Source organism: Pezoporus wallicus, unplaced genomic scaffold, assembly GCF_028554395.1.
Source record: "Pezoporus wallicus isolate ANWC-B61680 ecotype Strahan unplaced genomic scaffold, APGP_CSIRO_Pwel_v1 contig_593, whole genome shotgun sequence".
NCBI lineage: Eukaryota > Metazoa > Chordata > Aves > Psittaciformes > Psittacidae > Pezoporus > Pezoporus wallicus.
The window spans coordinates 8,652,237-8,671,250 of NW_026642342.1; the positions used below are offsets into that span (position 1 = coordinate 8,652,237).

The 19,014-nt window shown below is 38.1% G+C and overlaps 1 protein-coding gene across 2 annotated transcripts in view; it reads left to right on the forward strand.

Annotated features, from left to right (window-relative positions):
* The window catches only part of PIK3CB (phosphatidylinositol-4,5-bisphosphate 3-kinase catalytic subunit beta), a 103,175-nt gene extending 84,340 nt beyond the window's left edge, over positions 1-18,835 (forward strand). For both annotated transcript variants that reach the window (XM_057429033.1, XM_057429034.1), the window contains exons 14-24: positions 385-506; positions 2,553-2,696; positions 3,699-3,798; positions 6,241-6,419; positions 7,078-7,187; positions 7,495-7,573; positions 13,661-13,828; positions 14,301-14,424; positions 15,089-15,234; positions 16,752-16,884; positions 17,376-18,835. In XM_057429033.1, the coding sequence (XP_057285016.1) occupies positions 385-506; positions 2,553-2,696; positions 3,699-3,798; positions 6,241-6,419; positions 7,078-7,187; positions 7,495-7,573; positions 13,661-13,828; positions 14,301-14,424; positions 15,089-15,234; positions 16,752-16,884; positions 17,376-17,513 (1,443 nt within the window). In that variant the 3' untranslated portion in view covers positions 17,514-18,835. The remainder of the gene's footprint in view (positions 1-384; positions 507-2,552; positions 2,697-3,698; positions 3,799-6,240; positions 6,420-7,077; positions 7,188-7,494; positions 7,574-13,660; positions 13,829-14,300; positions 14,425-15,088; positions 15,235-16,751; positions 16,885-17,375) is intronic.
* The last annotated feature ends 179 nt before the right edge of the window (positions 18,836-19,014 follow it).

A 19,014-nucleotide genomic window follows, 5' to 3' on the forward strand; every position in this document is an offset into this window, starting at 1 on the left:
TTTCCATTACCAAAATATTTATATGTTTATGAGAACATTTACAAAACATTATCAACATTAGCTAAGTATTATTGAAGCTCTTTCTAATACATACATATTTGGGGTTACCTTATCATTATTTACTGTCATTGTGTCTTATGTATGAAGAAACTGGTATTTCAGACTAAGTATAAATGACACCTGGTGCCCAAAACATAATCTGGATCATTTGAAAGGGTAAGAAACATAATCAGAAGTGAGCCTATTTTCCCATAATTATTTGCTCTCCCCTGACCAGTGTGTAACCTCCTTCTGTTAGTGGGAATGGTTTTTGGGCACTTATACCCACCTGTGTTCTTCAATACTTACTTTACCTGTAACCTAAGAATCTTCTTTTTAAAACAGCTTCAGGCTCTCCTTCAGATATGGCCCAAACTGCTGCCCAGAGAAGCATTAGAATTGTTGGATTTCAATTATCCAGACCAGTACGTCAGAGAATACGCAGTGGGTTGTTTAAAACAAATGAGGTGAGTATATTTTATTACTTCAGCATGCATGGACACCTGCAGTGAAAAACTTCATTCTGTTTGTTTATAGGAACAAAAAAAACCCCAAAGGATAGATTTAAGCACACTGCCTGCCATGAATAGAAGGCCAAATAAAGCAGGCTAATTTCTAGATAAGCACGTTGGCAACCAAATAAAGCCGTATTCTGGCATTGTGTATTCAGTGATTATTCCGTGTTGCTGAGAGAACAGCAGTGTGCCTTTGTCCCAGGGAGGGCCATGTCTTCAACCAACCCTTCCTTGGACAAAAGGAGAGCAAGATAGTGTGAGATCTTTCTAAGAACAAAGGGAGAAAATATTACAATGTTCTAATAGTATAAAAATTGCCATCCAGCTACCTCAGATCCTGTCAGCGATTCACTGTATCATGTCATACAAATGTAAGCTGTAGTGTATAATAAAACAGAGAATTACTGATTTTTTTGTTCTTCACTGTAGACTTTGCTATGTGCAGTTCTTTATCACATATAATTTTGCTGTTTATGGTAATGCAAGGCAAATCTGTATAACAGTAGCATTTGCAGCATTACTGCCTATTTCCTGTCCTTGAATTCTAAATTGTCTGTGGTGAATAGTTTAATGATTAATTCTTTTAATGGTCAAGGCTAGACTTTTGGGGGTAAATAAAACCCAAGAGTATTTTGACTTCTTTAGAATGCAAAGGAGCAATTTAGCTTCTGGGCTATCCTAAATAATACTGAATTGTTACATCTGGAGTTACTTTGAGAATTCTTTCTGGCTCTGAAGCAAAATCATATTCAGCTGCTGTCAGAAATCAGTTTTCAACATCATTAAAAAGTCTAATGAAGACAGCTGGTAAAAACTGTAACCTAAAGGTGATCCTTTTAGCAGAAATAGAATAATACATGAGCTTAAATAAAAAGCATCATAATTGAAAATCTTTTCAAGTTACTGAAGTTTTTCAGGCTAAGATGAAGTGAATGAAAATTCAGTGTTTGCTTCTCTGCAGTCTTCAAGCGATGGGCAGAATTTTGACTCTTTTTCCTTCTGTCTTAGGAAGAGAACTTGAATTCTGCAGGCCTTTTTGAAAAGATACTCAAATGTAAAACCTTCACATTTGTACTAGAGTAACGTAATTGTCAAGTCTGAGAGGTTTTTTGGGGGGGAGGAAAATACAAGATTTAATAGAGAATTATTGGAAATATTTTTATAATGTCATAATATTACTTGAAGTAGTTAATTAGCACAGAGGCCTTATAAAGCTATGTTTATGTGGCTAAATACTTAAATGTGCACTTGTAGGAGTAATTTGGGCACTGTTTGGTTTCTCAGAGATGATGTATGTATTTTTTCCTTAACCTTTATGTTGTTGGTAGGAATAAAAAAACTAACACAACCAAAACGACACCAACAGACAAAACCCCAACAAAAAGTTTTGGCTCAATGGATCACTTTATAGGTGTATCTTAATAAATTAACACCTATTAGCTCACAGGTAGTAACTTTTACAGACGCAGTAATTGAATTTCTTTCAGTAGAATCAATGCTCTGCTCCCCCTTCTTTGTAAGCTGAGTGACTTTGATGGGTATATGTAATTATTATCAGTTCTTGTCCATGCCCACTGTAGGTAACTGCTAGGTTCCTCTTTCTGTGGTTCCACAAGTCCAGCTTCTCAGTCCGAGGTTTGAGTGCTCAAAGGCAGCCAGTGTCCAGTCTGAAATAATTTGAAATAGTGAATTTCCCAGGTACTTAACCTAGCACTGAGGCTTAGATTTTAGTCTTCTAAAAACCTGTGACAGAACACCAGGTTATCAGTTACAGTTTTCAAAGCCATAAGACACTGCTGGAGATACAACTTAGTGATGAATTCGTCACTCTGGCACTTGCACTAACTGTGTATTATTGTCCCTCTCCATGCGATTGAAAAACTGGGAGACTGTTGCTATTGAAACAAAACTGTTGGATTTGTCCTATGCATCTCAGTTTCTGGAATATCGTTAATCTAGTTACTCTGTAACTAACTGCTTTTATGTACCTCATTCTAGTGATGAAGAGCTCTCTCAGTATCTCCTTCAACTTGTGCAAGTCCTGAAATATGAACCTTTTCTTGATTGTGCACTCTCCAGATTTCTCTTAGAGAGAGCACTCGCTAATAGGAGGATAGGACAGATGTTGTTTTGGCATCTAAGGTAGGAGTTTTTCCCTTACATCCTTCTGAAACTATGGAGCCTGACTGGACTTTCAAATGTGATTGCTTGAGGATTTTTCTAACTGAGCTGTTACTGTAGTCCCCTGCAAGTCCTCTTTATGTTTCTTTACCTTTGGCATTTATAGATCGGAGCATGTCTATGACTGAGAATATATCACAGTGATTTGTAATCTGCTGTTTGATGAAAGTATTCCCAACTGCATTCAGCTGTAACTCCCTGATAAGTTAGGTTTGTATATAACCTTAGTGTTTGTTTTGGCTGTGTATGCAGTAGAAATACAATATTTATACCTCTCAGGTGAGCAAAATTTGTATTATCTTTGAGAGTCTAACAAAATAAAAGCAGTTCTTTGTGTAGGTGCTACTTTTGGTGACCGGTTCCCTGAAAGGGAGCCACCTTGTGGAATGGACCATAGGTACATTCTGACTTCCAAGTACAATTTACTTAATATTTCTAAATAAAAAGAAGAAGTACTACATGAAAATGTTTTAAGGATAATTGGCTTTGGTATAAGGTTCAGTGGCTTATTTCAAAGTGTTCCCCCGGAGGCAAATTTGGGGTTTTCAGTTAGAAAGATTTGAGAACACGTAGTTTAGCGTCAGCCCTGATTGTCAGTGTCACCTTCTATGGCTTATAAGTACTACTGTCTTGAATAAAAGGGGTTCCTGAAAACAAATATCCAGTCACTACCTATTACATTACTGTCTCCAGAGCAGTCCTATACCTGGCATCAAGGGACATGCACAGAATCTGGCCAGTCCTCATAGTCTTCAGTACATAAATGTTCTGTTATTTCTTTAGAAATCTGACTTTGTTTTCTCTGCATGACCAAGAGGTGTTTTGCTGTTTATTTTCTTGTTGTTTTATTTTTATTTTTATTTTTTTTTATTTCCTTATATGGGTGTTTTTCATTATCATAATGACTTGAAGAATGCCAATCTGTAAGTGCTGTGGTCTGATGAGCAGCTTTTCCTCTTATAGGTCAGAGGTCCACATACCTGCCGTTTCAATACAGTTTGGTTTGATACTTGAAGCTTACTGCCGAGGAAGTGTTGCTCATATGAAAGTACTTGCTAAACAGGTATAGACTTCCCTTTTTTGAACCTTGAGTTATCCTAGCTTGTAACTGAGACAATTGCTCCTGTGGGCCATATTGGTTTCCTTGGCAAAATCCATCTCTTGGGGAGCAGGGAGGAGAAGAAAACATGGGTGAGACAGAGGAATGAAAGAGAAACCAGATGGATGATGGAGTGTCCTCCCTGGTACAGAAAGCAGCTAGTGCTGTGGGGCCTTGGAGGTAGGGAGCTGGATTTATAGTGTACCAAGTTGTGTGAGGTACTTTAAGCAGCCTGCTTGTATTCTGGACAGAGCAGAAGGCTGCCTGGGTTATTAACTGAATAAGGGTTTCTGTGCACTGGAGACTTGTGACCTTTTTACCCCAGTAAGGGTAGCTTGTTCATTAGAAACTATTACTTTTCCATCTAAACGTTGGTTAGATGACTCCTGAACTGCTTCCTGCAGCTTTGGCTTTTGTGAAAAGCTGATGCAAAACCCTGTGAAGTTGTAGTATAATGCAGTATTCCTTGGAAATAGAGGTGTTGAAGCAAATCAAATACACGTTTTAGTGATAATATAGTATGGTTCAGGACACGACACAAAAATATACCATTTACAGAAAACAAACAAAAAAAAGAGATGGTTGCTGTTAAATACCCTAGTAAATCTTCAAGGTTTGCTTTTAAGTACAAGTGTATCAGTAGATCACTAAGAGAGACTCACAAATCACTTTTGAAGTCTCTAATGCAGTTTTAGCAATGAATTTATATTATGATAATAAAAATCTTTTGAAAACAATCTCTGGAATGAATGTATTTGCTGTATCAGGCCACAGAGACTCACCCAGTAGGTACTTGTCTGTTGAGTGTTGTTTCTAACCGTTTTGATACCGTCTATGTTGAAACTATGCTTTGAGAGGCATATGGAACAGGAATGTGCTGTTGTGCTCTTTATTACTGCAGCTAACTAAGTTACAGAACTTTGAGAGACCATGTCTTAGACATGTGTGCTTGCTAGTATTGTCAAAATCATACAAAGATTAGGTGATGAAATGCTTGGAGCAATAGACCTAAGGTCACTAAAGTTTTCGTGCACTTCACAGGAAACCAATGTCAGTACAATCAAAGAAGGGGCAAAAAAATTCCCAACTGTGCAAACACGGAAGAAATTCAAAGTAGAAATACTTCAAAAAGTTCCTGTTTGTACAGCACAGGTTCCATTTTGTTCGCTTGTCACTGATGTTTGTACAGCTCCTAGAATAGTGGAAAAGCAGAATGCTTTTGGTTTTGACAGATGGCTGACCTGGCAGGTCTCCACTGCCTCAGCTTTATAATCAAACTGCATACAATTTCCACAGCATCCTGCCTGACAGAGGTCATTCTGTCTGTAGAAGTGGTAAGTTTTGACTCAGCACCTTGTAAGTTAGACTGAAGCTTCCTTGTATAGAAATCAACTTTTGTAATTATTAAATCAATGCTGTTTGCTAGAAAATGTGTATTACTGAGCATGTTAACTGTGGCTAGTGCAAGTACAGCTGATTGTTCTAACAACTATTTTATATATGTCTAACAAGTTGCTTAGATGTAGATGCAATGCACGACTTGTATTTGTTGTATGTGCTATTGAGGCTTGTTATTGAAGGGCTTTTCTCTCTTAGTGTTACATACATTCGCATCATTAGTTGACTTGTTTTCTTAGAAATTACGTAGCAGTAGAAAACTTTCCAAAACAGAAGGGTAGAAAAAAGGGTTAAATCCCACCTGCATGATTGCAAGGAATTGTCTTGCCTTTTTACATATGTTTAAGGTAACAGTATGGCTTAGATGAGACACTATGATTTGGAGCACCTTAATTGATTAGAGTACTTGCCTTATGTCTACCTTCAGCAGGATTTTAATGAGCAAACGTTTAAGAATCTGCTCTTTACAGGTTAGGATGTGTAGTTACGCATGTGAAAATTGTCTGCAAGTGGTCACAGGGCCATGTCACATTGTATGCAACTAACAGGGTGTGTGCAATGAAGTATCCGCATCCATAGCTCACCACAAGTAATGTTTCATTTTTAAAAGTGTGAAGCACTCAGTATTTCTGTTCAACCTCAGTATGGATAGAGGCACCTGTGTTAAGGGCTTTGTTAAATTAGTGGGCAAAAATTGTATCTTGAAGAAGGACTTTGTGTAAATATACACTACAATACCTCATTCATGTTTTTGGAAATGTCAAGTCATGCTTTAAAAGATGACTCAAAGCTCGGGAGCTTTCACCCATCAGTGTCTTTGCTACTTAAGAAAATGAAATTTCTGGGGCAGGAGTTGCTTGGGAAAGGCTGCCTTAATAGCCATCTATTATTTCCATTTTGAAAAAATTGTAGAATTGTTTAATACTACCTTTTGTTTTGAAATGGGATTTTGCATTGTATTATGTGTAAAATCAGAGCAATGACTTTTAAAGATAAAATATCTTTCAGGTGGAAGCCCTTAATAAAATGAAGACTTTGAATAGTTTAATTAAGCTGAATGCCATGAAGCAAAGCAAAGCAAAAGGAAAAGATGCAATGCAGACGTGTTTGAAACAAAATGCTTACAGAGAAGCACTTTCTGACCTCCAGTCTCCTCTGAATCCTTCTGTTATACTGTCAGAACTACAGTAAGTTAAGAATGAGGGAATAAAATTCCACTGTAGCTTTTTCATGGGAACAATAAAGCAGAAACGTGTATGTGCTGTAACTTCTTTTGGCTGCATTGTTCAGCAGATACGCTGTCCTAAGAAACTTCTTGTATAGTGAGAGAAGACCTGCGGCTGGCAATCCGCCTAAGGTTAAGTTATCAGTTAAGTTTAGAGGTTTTTGCGGTCCACCTTGAAACTTAATAGTCTCTTAGTTAATGCATTACCATAGCTAAATAGAATTAAATATAAGCCTAAAAATGAGTTGGACAGCATTTCTAGCTTCTGTTTATAACAATAAGCACAAAAAACATTAACACTTTTAACAGCACTTTAAACTTTATAGTTTAAAAGCTGATGGGAAAGGATATAAAGAAAATCATTTTCTCTGAAAATGACGGTGTTTAATTAAAGCATTAGATATATGTATGTCAATCACAGTATCTAGTACATTCCATCTATAACAATATGTTTGTAACTTGGTAAGTGCTCATAGCATAGTAGCAGAATGAAAGCAGAGGTAACATATCAGTGCTTCCAGACTGGAAGTCTGTGTGTTCTGTTGTGTTTGCACAATGTTTGGATATTTTCAGTTGAATTACTCTTATTGGACTGAAACTTTCTTTATATTTTTTTCTAGTGTTGAGAAATGTAGATATATGGATTCTAAAATGAAGCCTCTATGGATAGTGTACAACAACAAGATGTTTGGAGGAGATCTTGTAGGGATCATCTTTAAAAATGGCGATGGTAAGCAGTGCTAAAAACTTTAAACTTTTCCTTTCTGTCTTCGTTCCCACACTTGCACTTAAGCTTGTTGCTCTGTACTGCTGTAGAACAAATATGATTTACTCTAACATAATGAAGCATCATCTTCTGACTGGGTTTCAAAGTATGTACATGATCAATGATGGTAATATAATTATGATTAATCCCAACTTCACCTTTAGTGTTTGAGTATTTTGAGATTGCTTTTTCTGAAGGCTTTATAAACATAAGGAAGTTTGTCTACAGCACACTGAGAGATTGAAGTAGCAGTTTCAATCTCTCGTTATAGATCTGCGGCAGGACATGTTGACGCTCCAGATTTTGCGTTTGATGGACATACTTTGGAAAGAAGCTGGTCTGGATCTTCGGTAAGGATCTTTTGAGGGCTGGTTTATTTGGATGGAGAGTCTGCTTTTAGCTGTAAAGTTCTCATGTTTTCTAAATATCTTCTCTACTGTTCTCTTTCTATGCATCCACATGGCTGTCCAGAGGTTTCACTTCTCATTGCCAGGGGGAACAGCCTATAGAAAGCAGTTACTGTAACTGATTAGATGGCTTCTCTTGGCATTTAATTTCTTAGATGGCCCACATTACAGAAGAACTTAACCATGAAAAGGAATAATGGAAGAAGTGAAGTGAAACTTCGGTTTTTTTATTTATTATCAATCAGAATCCTTTTCCTGGTGTGCCACATCTCTTGCCATTTATCTAAGTTGCCACACTGATTGTAAATTCCACTGTTCTTTTATATAGTTTAGTGTTTTCATTGTTTGAAAATCATCTAGATAAAAAGCATTGTATGAGGTCAGGAAATAATTCCTGAGTTAAGCATCCAGCAAGCAGCTTTTGTGTCTTTTGTTTGTTTGCCTGTGTTTGTGACCTTTACAGAGATATTTCATAAACTCCTCATGTAACAAACTTAACTCTTAGTGGTCACTGATTTTCCAGGCATATGCAAAAATGGGGACTTAGATTGCAACTCTTAAGTAAATTAAATCTGAAGAATGAAAGTGAAGTACAAACACAGAACACAGATCTGCTGGCCAAAAGTTAGCAGCTGAGGACTGCACCTGGAATATACCATCACAATTCTCTAATGGGTAGACCTAATAGGCAAAACCCTCTCTAGGCATTAGTCAGCTTTAAGTACTGGTAATTTGGGGATGGGGGAGTAGGAGGCTTGAGATTCTTTATAATAGAATTTTGCTGTCTGGTTGAGATTTACCAGAATTGTGGAATGCAAATACAGGTTTTTAACATTTTCTCATTTCTCTGGGCCTTTTTCCTTAAGGACATGTGTGGTTTGTGCTGCCATGGCCACACATGTCCAAATAAATTTTATACTTGCAATCTGTTTCCTACCAAATTTAACAGCAGAATGTCCATCTTATATTAATTACGTACAGGCTTCATGAAGATGAGGGTCCCGGGAGAGAAGTATCAATTCGTGGGCCTTTTGTGGTTTTTCTGGGGGGAGGGAAGGCATGTTGGTTATTTTGGGGGATACTTTTCCAGCCAAATCTATGCACCACTTTTAGCCAAAATAATTTTCAAGTTCTTATTTCTTTTCAGAGTAGTTCTAAAGAAGATACTGGGTATCAGATTATTATAAACCATTTGGAGGCCATAAATTCAATTTTGTATGCCTGTGAAAGAGCTATAATCCTTTGTGTTTAATTTTTAAGTGTTGTTTATAAAGCTAGAAGTACTTATTTAAATATTACTTGAAATATTCCATTTAAATTGTTTGAGCTCATTTAAAATTTCTGTGCTTCAAGCATAATAGTGGGAGTTTCATAAGGCACAAAACATCAGCTTGCACAGACAGGTAAAACTATAAACTTGTTACTTATGCTGCTTATGGAAATTCCTTTGAGTGAAGTATGGAATGAGGGAGGAATGTGAACAATAGTTTCTGGAAGTATATGTTTGTGATGAGGTGGCTGGGCATGTGTTAAGTTGAACACTGATTTGAGGAAACTTTAGGTAATTTATGTCATTATAAATAGACTGTAAGGAGACTGATCCAGCGTTTAGCGGCAAGGACAATCTCTGGCAGCTGTGGAATCCCAGATGAGGCATTCTTTGGTTGCTGCCTTCCAGAAGCTTAGTTTGTGGTTGCAGCCAGGGCCACACACTGTGCCTAGCAAACAGGAATAGCGATCAGGAGTCATCAAATAGGCTTTTCCTGACTAAGGCATTTTTCTAAACTCAACAAAGGAAAACCACAAACGGTCTCTGATGTCCAAGATTTTTCTTAAAACTCTCAGAAGAAAAAAAAGTAGCAAGGGGAAGTTCCTAGTGAGAACTGAAGTTCTATAATTGGCCTCTTCCATTTATTTACTTAACTGGGAGCATCTTCCTTCCATTCATCCTCTCGTAGTTATGATTAGAACATAAAATTCTAGGATTGAGGCAGGGCTACAGTTTGATATCTGTCAAAGAGAGATTAACCAGGCAGCTGCCAAGGGAAGGCTCTGAAATGGCCTGAATTGAAAACAGAATTGGACAAAACAGCACTCTGAATGCCTGGAGCACAAGGACGCAGCTGGGAGGGTAGGACACTGTGATGTCCATGTTTACAGTATGTGTGCCTCTTGGGAAGAGGTAACCCCAAAATCTGTGGGTTAACAGCAGTGGTTCTGTAGCCATGTTCGTGAATTGGGACTTGCTTGCTTGTTGGTTAAGAGGCATGGTATCAGGTAAATAAGCGCTTTCCTGAAAAATACAGCTTTGTGTGTCCATATAAAGACTGCAGTATTTTCTTTTTGCCCTGTATCATCCTTTGAGGCTATAGTTTCCCTGAAGTTGTTGCTTCCCTTTTGCCTTTGTGGATGCATAATGGATTTTGCGCTTTTCAACTATTTTCCACTACAGAAAGTCTGGTATCTTATGCAAGAATGATACAGGGCTTCTCTCTTCTTTCACCAGCATAAGAGCAGAAGCACTTGGTGTCTGCCTCTTTCTGCCAATCAATATCTTGCCACAAGCAAATAACGCTGCTGCTACAAAGCATGGATCAAATGGCAACCAATATGCTGCCATCGAGGAGTTTGGGATAGGGTCAGTTTCCTTATAATTGCACTGCAATCCACAGTCAGTTATTCAGTAGTAATATAAAATGAAATCTTAGCCCAGTCTGTGCCTAAAGCAAGCAGGATATTCTCAGTGGGGTTTCTCAGCTCTGGAGAGGAACACCAAATATATATTGGTTTTGAGATCTCCAAAGCTGAAGAAGCAGAAGTGTATGTTTGTATGTTTGTTTGTTTGTTTGTTTAACTGTTAAGTGATTTGTCTCATGGGCAAACTGGCCTATTCCACATAGGGTGTGTTTCGTTGTCTCAGTCCCATATGTGCATTCTGACTGAAGAGCAGAACAAGACCAGATTTTGTATCAGGGAAATATGCAGGAGGATGCAGCAGTGTACTCCAGTAGCTCTTTCATCCAGAGCTGTCACTGGCTGGACCGTGCAGTGCCCAACTGAATAAAGCTTCTCATGGAAATTGCATCTGCTTTTCATACAGACCCAGCCAGTAGACAGCAATGACCGTCAGCCCAGAGGAGCACTGTGCTGTCATTTAGAGAAGTCTGGCTCAGGGTCAGTTTACCTTAGATGTCTGTCGGTCAAGTACCAGAGAGAAATGAGAAAACCAAAAAAGCATGTTCTTTAATTAATCCCCATACCTATTAATTTCTAACATAAACTATTACCTGAAAATTGAGGAGGAAAGAATTGACATTAGTAAGTGTGTGCAGCCAGACTTCCGCACTTCTTTCTGTAGCTTATGTCTAGTTGTTTCTTGTTAAGTATGGGCAGTTATGAAACAAACTCTCTAAATAAAATGGTATTTTTATTGAGGTTACATCTGCAGAGTGACAAGATAAGACTTTCAGCGGTTCAAACCCATGAAAAGTTACAACTCTTCAAGTTAAAAACTCTGTGTCTTAAGTCACGTGTACGGATATACTCGGTAGATTGTCATTCTCTGATACTTGTTTCTATGAGGAATGTTTAAATACTGCAAATACCTGTCACAGCAGAGGGGTGTAACAGCTGTCCGTGGGGTCTGCAGTGTTGCACCTCTTGGAAGAGTAATCCTTGCATCAAAAAGCGTATCTGCAGCTTTACCTATGTGACAGCATTGAAACTGTGTTAAGGGAGAACTTAGCAAAGTAACAGAACAAAAGAAAATCTGAAGTTTGAAGAATCTGATCTATGCTGAGTGACCTTTGTTGTCAGAGATTGTCAAGGTATTTAGTACTTGGTTACTTTATGGACAGAGTGAGTTCTCCAGACTACTTTTTCATTTCATGGCTTATTGAGCTCAATGCCTATAATGAGTTTTCATCTTTACCTCCCTTAACGTCTGTCAAGTCTGATGTTGAGCGACTGTACATTAATGAAATCAGAGCTCATAAACATATTGAAAAATGCGTTTGTTACAAATGTAAAAATGACATTATTTTTAAACCATTGGCCTTGAAGTTACAGAGAATGTGTTAATAAATTACCAGAACTTGGTGAAGGATTTGGAAATATACTGCTTTGGAGAATTAAACTGTGGAAATAAAGAACAGCATTAAATGGAATGATGAACATTTTCTGTCCTGCTCAGGACTGCTGTGTTGATCTGCCTGTGGTTTTTACCGGCATTAAAAAGCAGGGAGCATATCCTGCTGACAGATGTTGAAGTCAGAAAGACCAGGATGAGATGGAAAGGGCCCAGAGGATTTGTCCCTAACTTGACTCCTGTCAAACTGTCTCTCTGACAAGGATGTTTTTTCCTCCAGTTGTAAGCACAGAGTCCTCAAGGGGCTGAAGGCTTTTCATCATTGCTTGCTTTGAAGGGGAAGTTGTTGGACATGTGCCCAGTTAAGCTGCAAGTAGGGTGGGTTGAAATGCCATGGAAGAAGGCCAGCATGCACTTTAACCTGGCAATATTTGGCTTACATTTGTCGTATCATGATAAGGATGGGCAGTGCTTCCTTCTATCATGGACATTGGTGTTCGGTAATTACAGATCCCTTCTGTTCATTGTGAGAGCCCTTTGGTCTAGACTGTTGGGGTTTTTAATTGGGAAATAGATTAGAAATAGGAAGAAAGTTCCAAATCTGCACTTGTCTTTTTTTATTATTATTAGGTTTCAATTTTTGTTTCAAAGTTGTGCATTCTGAATCCCCTGTTGAATCTAATTTTCAGTTGGTTTTGTGGCCCGTAGAGAAGAACCCCCAGCTATATAGTTATTCCTACTTGTGCCCCTTCAGTTGCGTGCTGTTAGGCAAGCTGTTCAGCTGTCTAATAGCTATTATGCCAAAAAGTTCCAGTTATTTTCACCTGGAATGTTATTTAGTTTTCCTCTGTGACTTGGGATAATAGCCTCTGTTGGCTGAAAGATATGGTTCTGCTTTGTAGCAATCAGTATCTGCTTTATACATGAATACTGATTAAACTCCACCAGCAGTGCTTTTTGTGTGTATATATATATATATATATATACACACACACATATATAGGTGTGTGTCTGTATTTATATGTAAGTATGGATGCATATATACCCCACACAGATTTTAATGTCCTGCAATTTTTCATACAGCTTTGTAAGTCAGTGAGTACTAGTCTATACCTTGTGTACTGCAATTAGATTTGCATGGGTAGCCGTTCTTTTCTACGTGGATCCATGACCAGAATAGAGGTAATACTCTTGACACTTCCATTTGGGATGTAATACCTTTGAGGAGTTGCTTTACTTTCCCATTGCAGACATGGAGCTCCTGTCCAAGTTCCCATCCCATTTAGCATTTTAAGCATCTGGAGTGAGGAAAAGTTTTAGAAAAAACTACACATAACTATTTAGACACATCTCTAAGTGTCTTAATACAGTGATATTATTGTAGATACTTTTACAAGACATGGTGTATGAATGCACAGGAGTATTCTTGCACACCAGGCAGGTTAAAAGGTGCATTCCTAGTTTTCATTAGGTTTCTATGTTTGAAATAAGAGTTGGAAAACATTATTTTATGTTTATATTTAAATGGATTTCTAGCATTTTATGTTAAACTAGGAAGAACGGGGAGAAAAGAGATGCTCTTTTCCATTTACACAAATGATTTTGTCTAGAATGAAGGTAACTGCTTAGCCGGTAAAATAACAAATGAAAACAAAGGGCTCCCTCTATGGTTTCTCCTATCAAAGTACAACTGTGTTATCTAGGAAAAGGGAAAAATAAGGGTTATTTATAATTTCTTTTTTATAAATATATATAAAAATAGGGAAAAATAATATTTTAAATGTATTGCTGGTATTTTAACTTTGCAAGCAATGTCTGTACATTAACCTTTGAGAGTTTAGTGTTCAAGTTAGCCTGAGTATTCAGCCTGAACTGGATGTTGATACACTAAAGAAATGTGCTTGCTGTTTCTGTTTTTAACATAAATCTGTGTTTCCTTTCAGGATATTGCCTTATGGCTGTTTAGCAACTGGAGATCACTCAGGCCTTATTGAGGCTGTGTCTAGTTCAGAAACCATTGCTGACATTCAGTTAAATAGCAGCAACGTTGCTGCCGCCGCTGCCTTCAACAAAGATGCTCTCTTGAACTGGCTGAAGGAATACAATTTAGGGTAATTTCTACAGTTATTTTCTCATTTATAGTTTAAGCCACAAAATTCCTTCAAGTTTTTATTTCAATGTCAAGGAATATGTGGTGCTTCTGGCAACTTCGTTACTACTTATTTTTCTAGTTTGTAAAATTTTTGACACTAATCCATGGTATCCTTGGGATTCCAACAGCAATCCAGCTTAAATGTGGCAACATTTTGACTGCATGTTGTTGAGTAAGTTACACTCGATTTGGCAAAACAAACCAACCCAAGGAAACTACATGGGTCACAGGTCTTGGTGTTGTTGCCTTTCATACTTGCATTTCTCCCGTTCTTCCTAGCTACTTTTTACAGTGTTTTCTCTCAAGTAAGTCTAGGTTTACCTCATCCCAACGGGCACTTGGTTTAAACAAGCAAAAATCCTTTTTGAGGTCCAGGAATGACGCAAATTACCAGTCTTGTGCACTAATGTTGGTTGTCTTTGTGGTTTTAGAGATGACTTGGATCGAGCCATTGAAGAATTTACCCTGTCCTGTGCTGGCTACTGTGTAGCTACTTATGTACTGGGGATTGGTGACAGACACAGTGACAATATTATGGTCAGAAAAAACGGTCAGGTAAAAAAGTCTCTTCTGTAGGTAGAATAATTACAATGTCTCTGTTGTGAGATTTATATTATATTTATCTATAAGAATTATATTAAACTTTTGATATCTTCAGTGTCTCAGTAAAATTAACTTGTCTGAGTTTATGTAAATTATTCTGCCTATAAAACTAGCAAGGATCTTAAAGGGAGAGTTTTAGGGACACTGCAGTATTAAGGTTTTTTACCTACTAAAAGACAGCTTGAAATGTCCTTATCTTTGCTTCTGAAATGGGAGCCCGGCTGCAGGTTCCCTGAGATTAGCTTAAGTTCTACTAGCTTTGCTCCTGGCTTTATGTGGGAAGCCCTTGGATACGATGATGTTCAGTCTTCCAGGCTCATCACTGGGCTCATTTTTTTATCTGATATTATCACAGGGTGTTTCTTGGCAGACGTCAAAAGCTTAAACCTGAGATAATCTTTTGCACATTTATTTGGTTGCTCATAAGAGCCTGGTTGTTATCACTGACTTTAAATTAGTCTTGAAATGTTTAAAACTAAATACTCCCAATGAGTTGAAACTGTGGGTTGTGAAGAGTAGCATTATGCATTAGCTGTTCTTGATACCAGCATCCTGCAGAGATATCGGGAAAGTGAAATATTTCACTGTATAAATTAATTTCATTTCTGGTTTTTAGCTCTTTCATATCGATTTTGGGCATATCCTTGGTAACTTCAAGTCCAAGTTTGGAATTAAAAGGGAACGGGTACCTTTCATACTCACCTATGATTTCATTCATGTTATTCAACAAGGAAAAACAGGGAACACTGAAAAATTTGGTCGGTGAGTATTATTTTCCTTTCATAACTGAGTGATAATTTCCAGCACACCAGGAACCTATCTGAGTTTGTTTTGCTTATTTGTACTTGCGTGGAAGTGTGCTAGCACACATTTAAAACACTGTCTACTTCTCTACTTGAGCTTGAATATACATATACGAATTACTTCATACATCAGAAACTGCAGCTTTGCAATGAAAAGATACAGTTCCTTTTATCTTCCCCAGCAGGAGATGGCAGACTCTTCTGGGCTCATCTTTTTTTTTTTTTTTTACCTTCGGCAGCACCAGGCAGGAGGGAGGGATTCCACAGATTATTGTTCAAGTGAGATGAAGCACTGGACTTAAGCAGGCTCCCTTCTGCCCTTTCTGTCTGTCAGTTCACATTCATTGTGCTGATCGATCATGCCCTGACTTAGATGCTTAGGTGTATAGAGCCTCCTGCTCCCAGTCCAATGCTTTGGCATGCCCCTTCCCACCTCAGGATACAGTGCTGCAGTGGACCGTGAAAGCACATGACAAGGGAAGCTGCCTTCTGTGATTCTACCTGCTGTGGGAGATCTGACTTTTTCCCTTCTGTATCATTCTCACCAATGACAGGAGGGGTGTTCTGAATGTTCTACTCTCACTTTGCTATCTGTTTTCAAAGGAAGAATTTTTTGACAGAGATGTGAAATTACATACTTAAATATGTAAGATAAATCTTACAGCTGCTAGCAGAAGCTGTACATATAGTTGTAATGGTTTGTCTATGAAAAGAGCTGCTAGTGACCCATGTCTTTTCTGGAGACTAAAGAAATCAACCTGTAGCTCCACTTTTAAGCCATGATGTAAAGGCCATTAAGTGACTATGCTGTTGCAAGAGCTGTGGACTGTGAAGTACTTTAAATGGCAGTAGGATTCAACTTTCACTTGAAAAATGCTTCAGAAGAGATTTTATTCTTTGAATTATTGCTCATCATCTTAGTCTGAAGGGTTCTTCCCATTTTCTGTGGAAACTTACAGATTAAATGCTGGACAATGGCACATTTGGGGACCCTAAGCAAGGTCTTAAGTGCCTGTGTGATAGGTCTTCATGCCAGATCTGGCAGTGAGTTCAATTTTGACCACATCTGCAGGAAGGAATTACCTTACAGAGACAGGCTGGATAGGTAGGGACTGCTGTAGAGTTGTTGCTGTTCTCCACTGTGTAGGATCATGAGAGTGTTTCACTTAACATTCTGGAAGAGGTGGGACACCAGCATTATCTTTGCCATTTTTTGCTTTTTCTGAAGAATGGTTGCTTCTTTTAAAGCTTTTGGCCTCTTGTACTGATGTTCTGAGGGCTCCTTGGAGGGCATGGGGTATATTTGGGGGAATGCATTGGAGATTCTGTAGATATCTGTGTCCTTTCTGTTACTGTGTTCCTACAATACGCGTGTTAGACCAGATAGCAGTTTTTGGAAATCATTATATACATTTGTCATCTGTGTAAGTTCTCATGTGTTGTCTTGATCGCATGTGCTTGTGGTTGAACGTGAAGGTTCCGCCAGTATTGTGAAGAAGCATACTTGATTCTGCGAAAACATGGAAACCTATTTATTACACTCTTTGCACTGATGTTAACTGCAGGGCTTCCAGAGCTAACCTCTGTCAAGGACATCCAGTATCTCAAGGTAAAGTATGATTTACAGCTCAGTGGGACTTTGCAATATGTCAGTTTTGATACTAAGATGAATACATTTTAATTGTTTTCCATTTCTGTCAAGATTTCCACGTAGTTCCCAAAGCTTTCTTTTTGAGCTCTATAGAACAAGGCCTGTAGTCAGTCCTAGCAGTCAAAGGAAATTGTGAATACATGTTCCTCTCAACTGTTCTATAATGAGTTCAGCATCCCTTCATCTTAAATGTAGTTACCTCAGGGGTGTTCTATGTCTTGGCCTATGCACAAGCACAGACCTGCAAAGGAAAAAAATATCTGCTTAATTCTTATTTAGTTTTGTCTTTAAACCCAGAAAATACCTCTAATACATTGCTCAATGAATAATAGGTGAAAAAGTGTCAGAACAGGAAAAAAAAACAGAATGTGGTTTGTGTTGCAAGGTGGAGGCAGCGTTAGCTGTAGGTTGTAAAATTCCTAACAGTACTTGTTTTGCTGTCATCTCAGGACTCCCTCGCTTTAGGGAAGAGTGAGGAAGAAGCACTAAAACAATTTAAGCAAAAGTTTGATGAAGCACTCCGGGAAAGTTGGACTACTAAAGTGAACTGGATGGCTCACACTGTTCGAAAAGACTACAGATCCTAGAAGGTTTTTGCATTTGCACTAAGCTGGATGTTCCCTTGATAAGTGTTTTTTAAAAGGGATCTGTAGCATGGACCAATGGAACCTATTTTAAATAAGAAAGAAAACAAAACAACGAGAAGAAGTAAGACCCTACAAATAGTGAACATCCTGGATAATCAGTTCCTGCTGACTTTGCACGCTGAGAGCTACTAAGCATTTTTAAAACTTCTTTGGTACTTTATGGAGGTGTAAATATTTGTTTTTATACGTTAGGGTAATGTACTCTAACAGCCTCAGGAGGTTTGGAGACCTCTGACAGAATTGTTCTTTGTTTAAAGTTGGGACTTTAAGAGAAATTTTTTTATATATATATCCTAATCTGGCTAAAATTGACCATATTGTGTATATTTTTCATATGGACTCTGCCTTACTGGCACAGATGCATTAAGTTACTGTAAATAGCAACCACAGTATCATTGTACTACAGGGAGCTGTTTAATGTCTTATACTGCTGCCGAGAGAAGAGTAGATATTGGTAAGATGGGGAGGTGGACAGAGGGAGACCTCTGGAAATGATGCGGTGTCCAGATGTTCAGGGTTGCATGATCTTGTTCCTTTGACATAACATACACAAACAAAGCCCTTCCATAAGGGGAAAGTAAGGCCAGACATGCCTGGGAGACCCTCATTGGTAACAGTCTCCCATTTGGCTCTGGGGCTTTGCTTTCAGCCCCTTACAATGCACATTAACTTCAGGTTCAGCAAGAAGCTCCTTACAGCCTTACACTGAAATTGATATCTCAGACTAGTTGTGCCATGCAAACATATTGATTTAGGTATGGAAAATTTTCATCAAATATCCTATACATAGTGTTTTATCAGAGCATACATACCAAAAACCCCAAGTGTTTGGAAAAGCAAGTGTTTATGGGAAAACATTGTTCCCTAAAACACCAATGAGAAGTCATTAATCTTTTCTTTCTGTATTTATTAAAGGCTTGCAGTAATGTTGCTTTACAAGATATATATGTTGAAGATGGTTGCTGAAGAAACTGGATTTGTTTTAATTTATTTAGTGAGGTACCAGGCTTTTAGGTGCTTAAATGGAGAGCAGATTTGTTACGTGCAATAGGGAACTGCTGGTTAAGAGATGTAACATACTGTTTCTGAACATCAGCAAGATTGACTTTACTGCTTGTTCTCCAAGGAACACTGGTAGCTCTCAATTCCTGTTGCCATTTGAAAGAGAAACGTATATATTTCCTTTTGACTAAACAGTTGTTTTGCATAGAAATGTTGGTTTATGTAGGAATTTAATTAAAGGCGGTTTTACTTTGTTGAAAGTGATTTATTTTTGTCATTGTTTGGGGTTTTGTTGTTTCTTTTCAAGGTCAAGATCCTTTTTGGAGCCAGAGCACCGTTTTATGTAGTGGTTTGATTCTCTCGTCCCTCACCCTTTGGGTGAGTCTGACTGAAAAGACCTCTGCTTCTACAATATTGTGAAAGTAACATGTGCTTTATG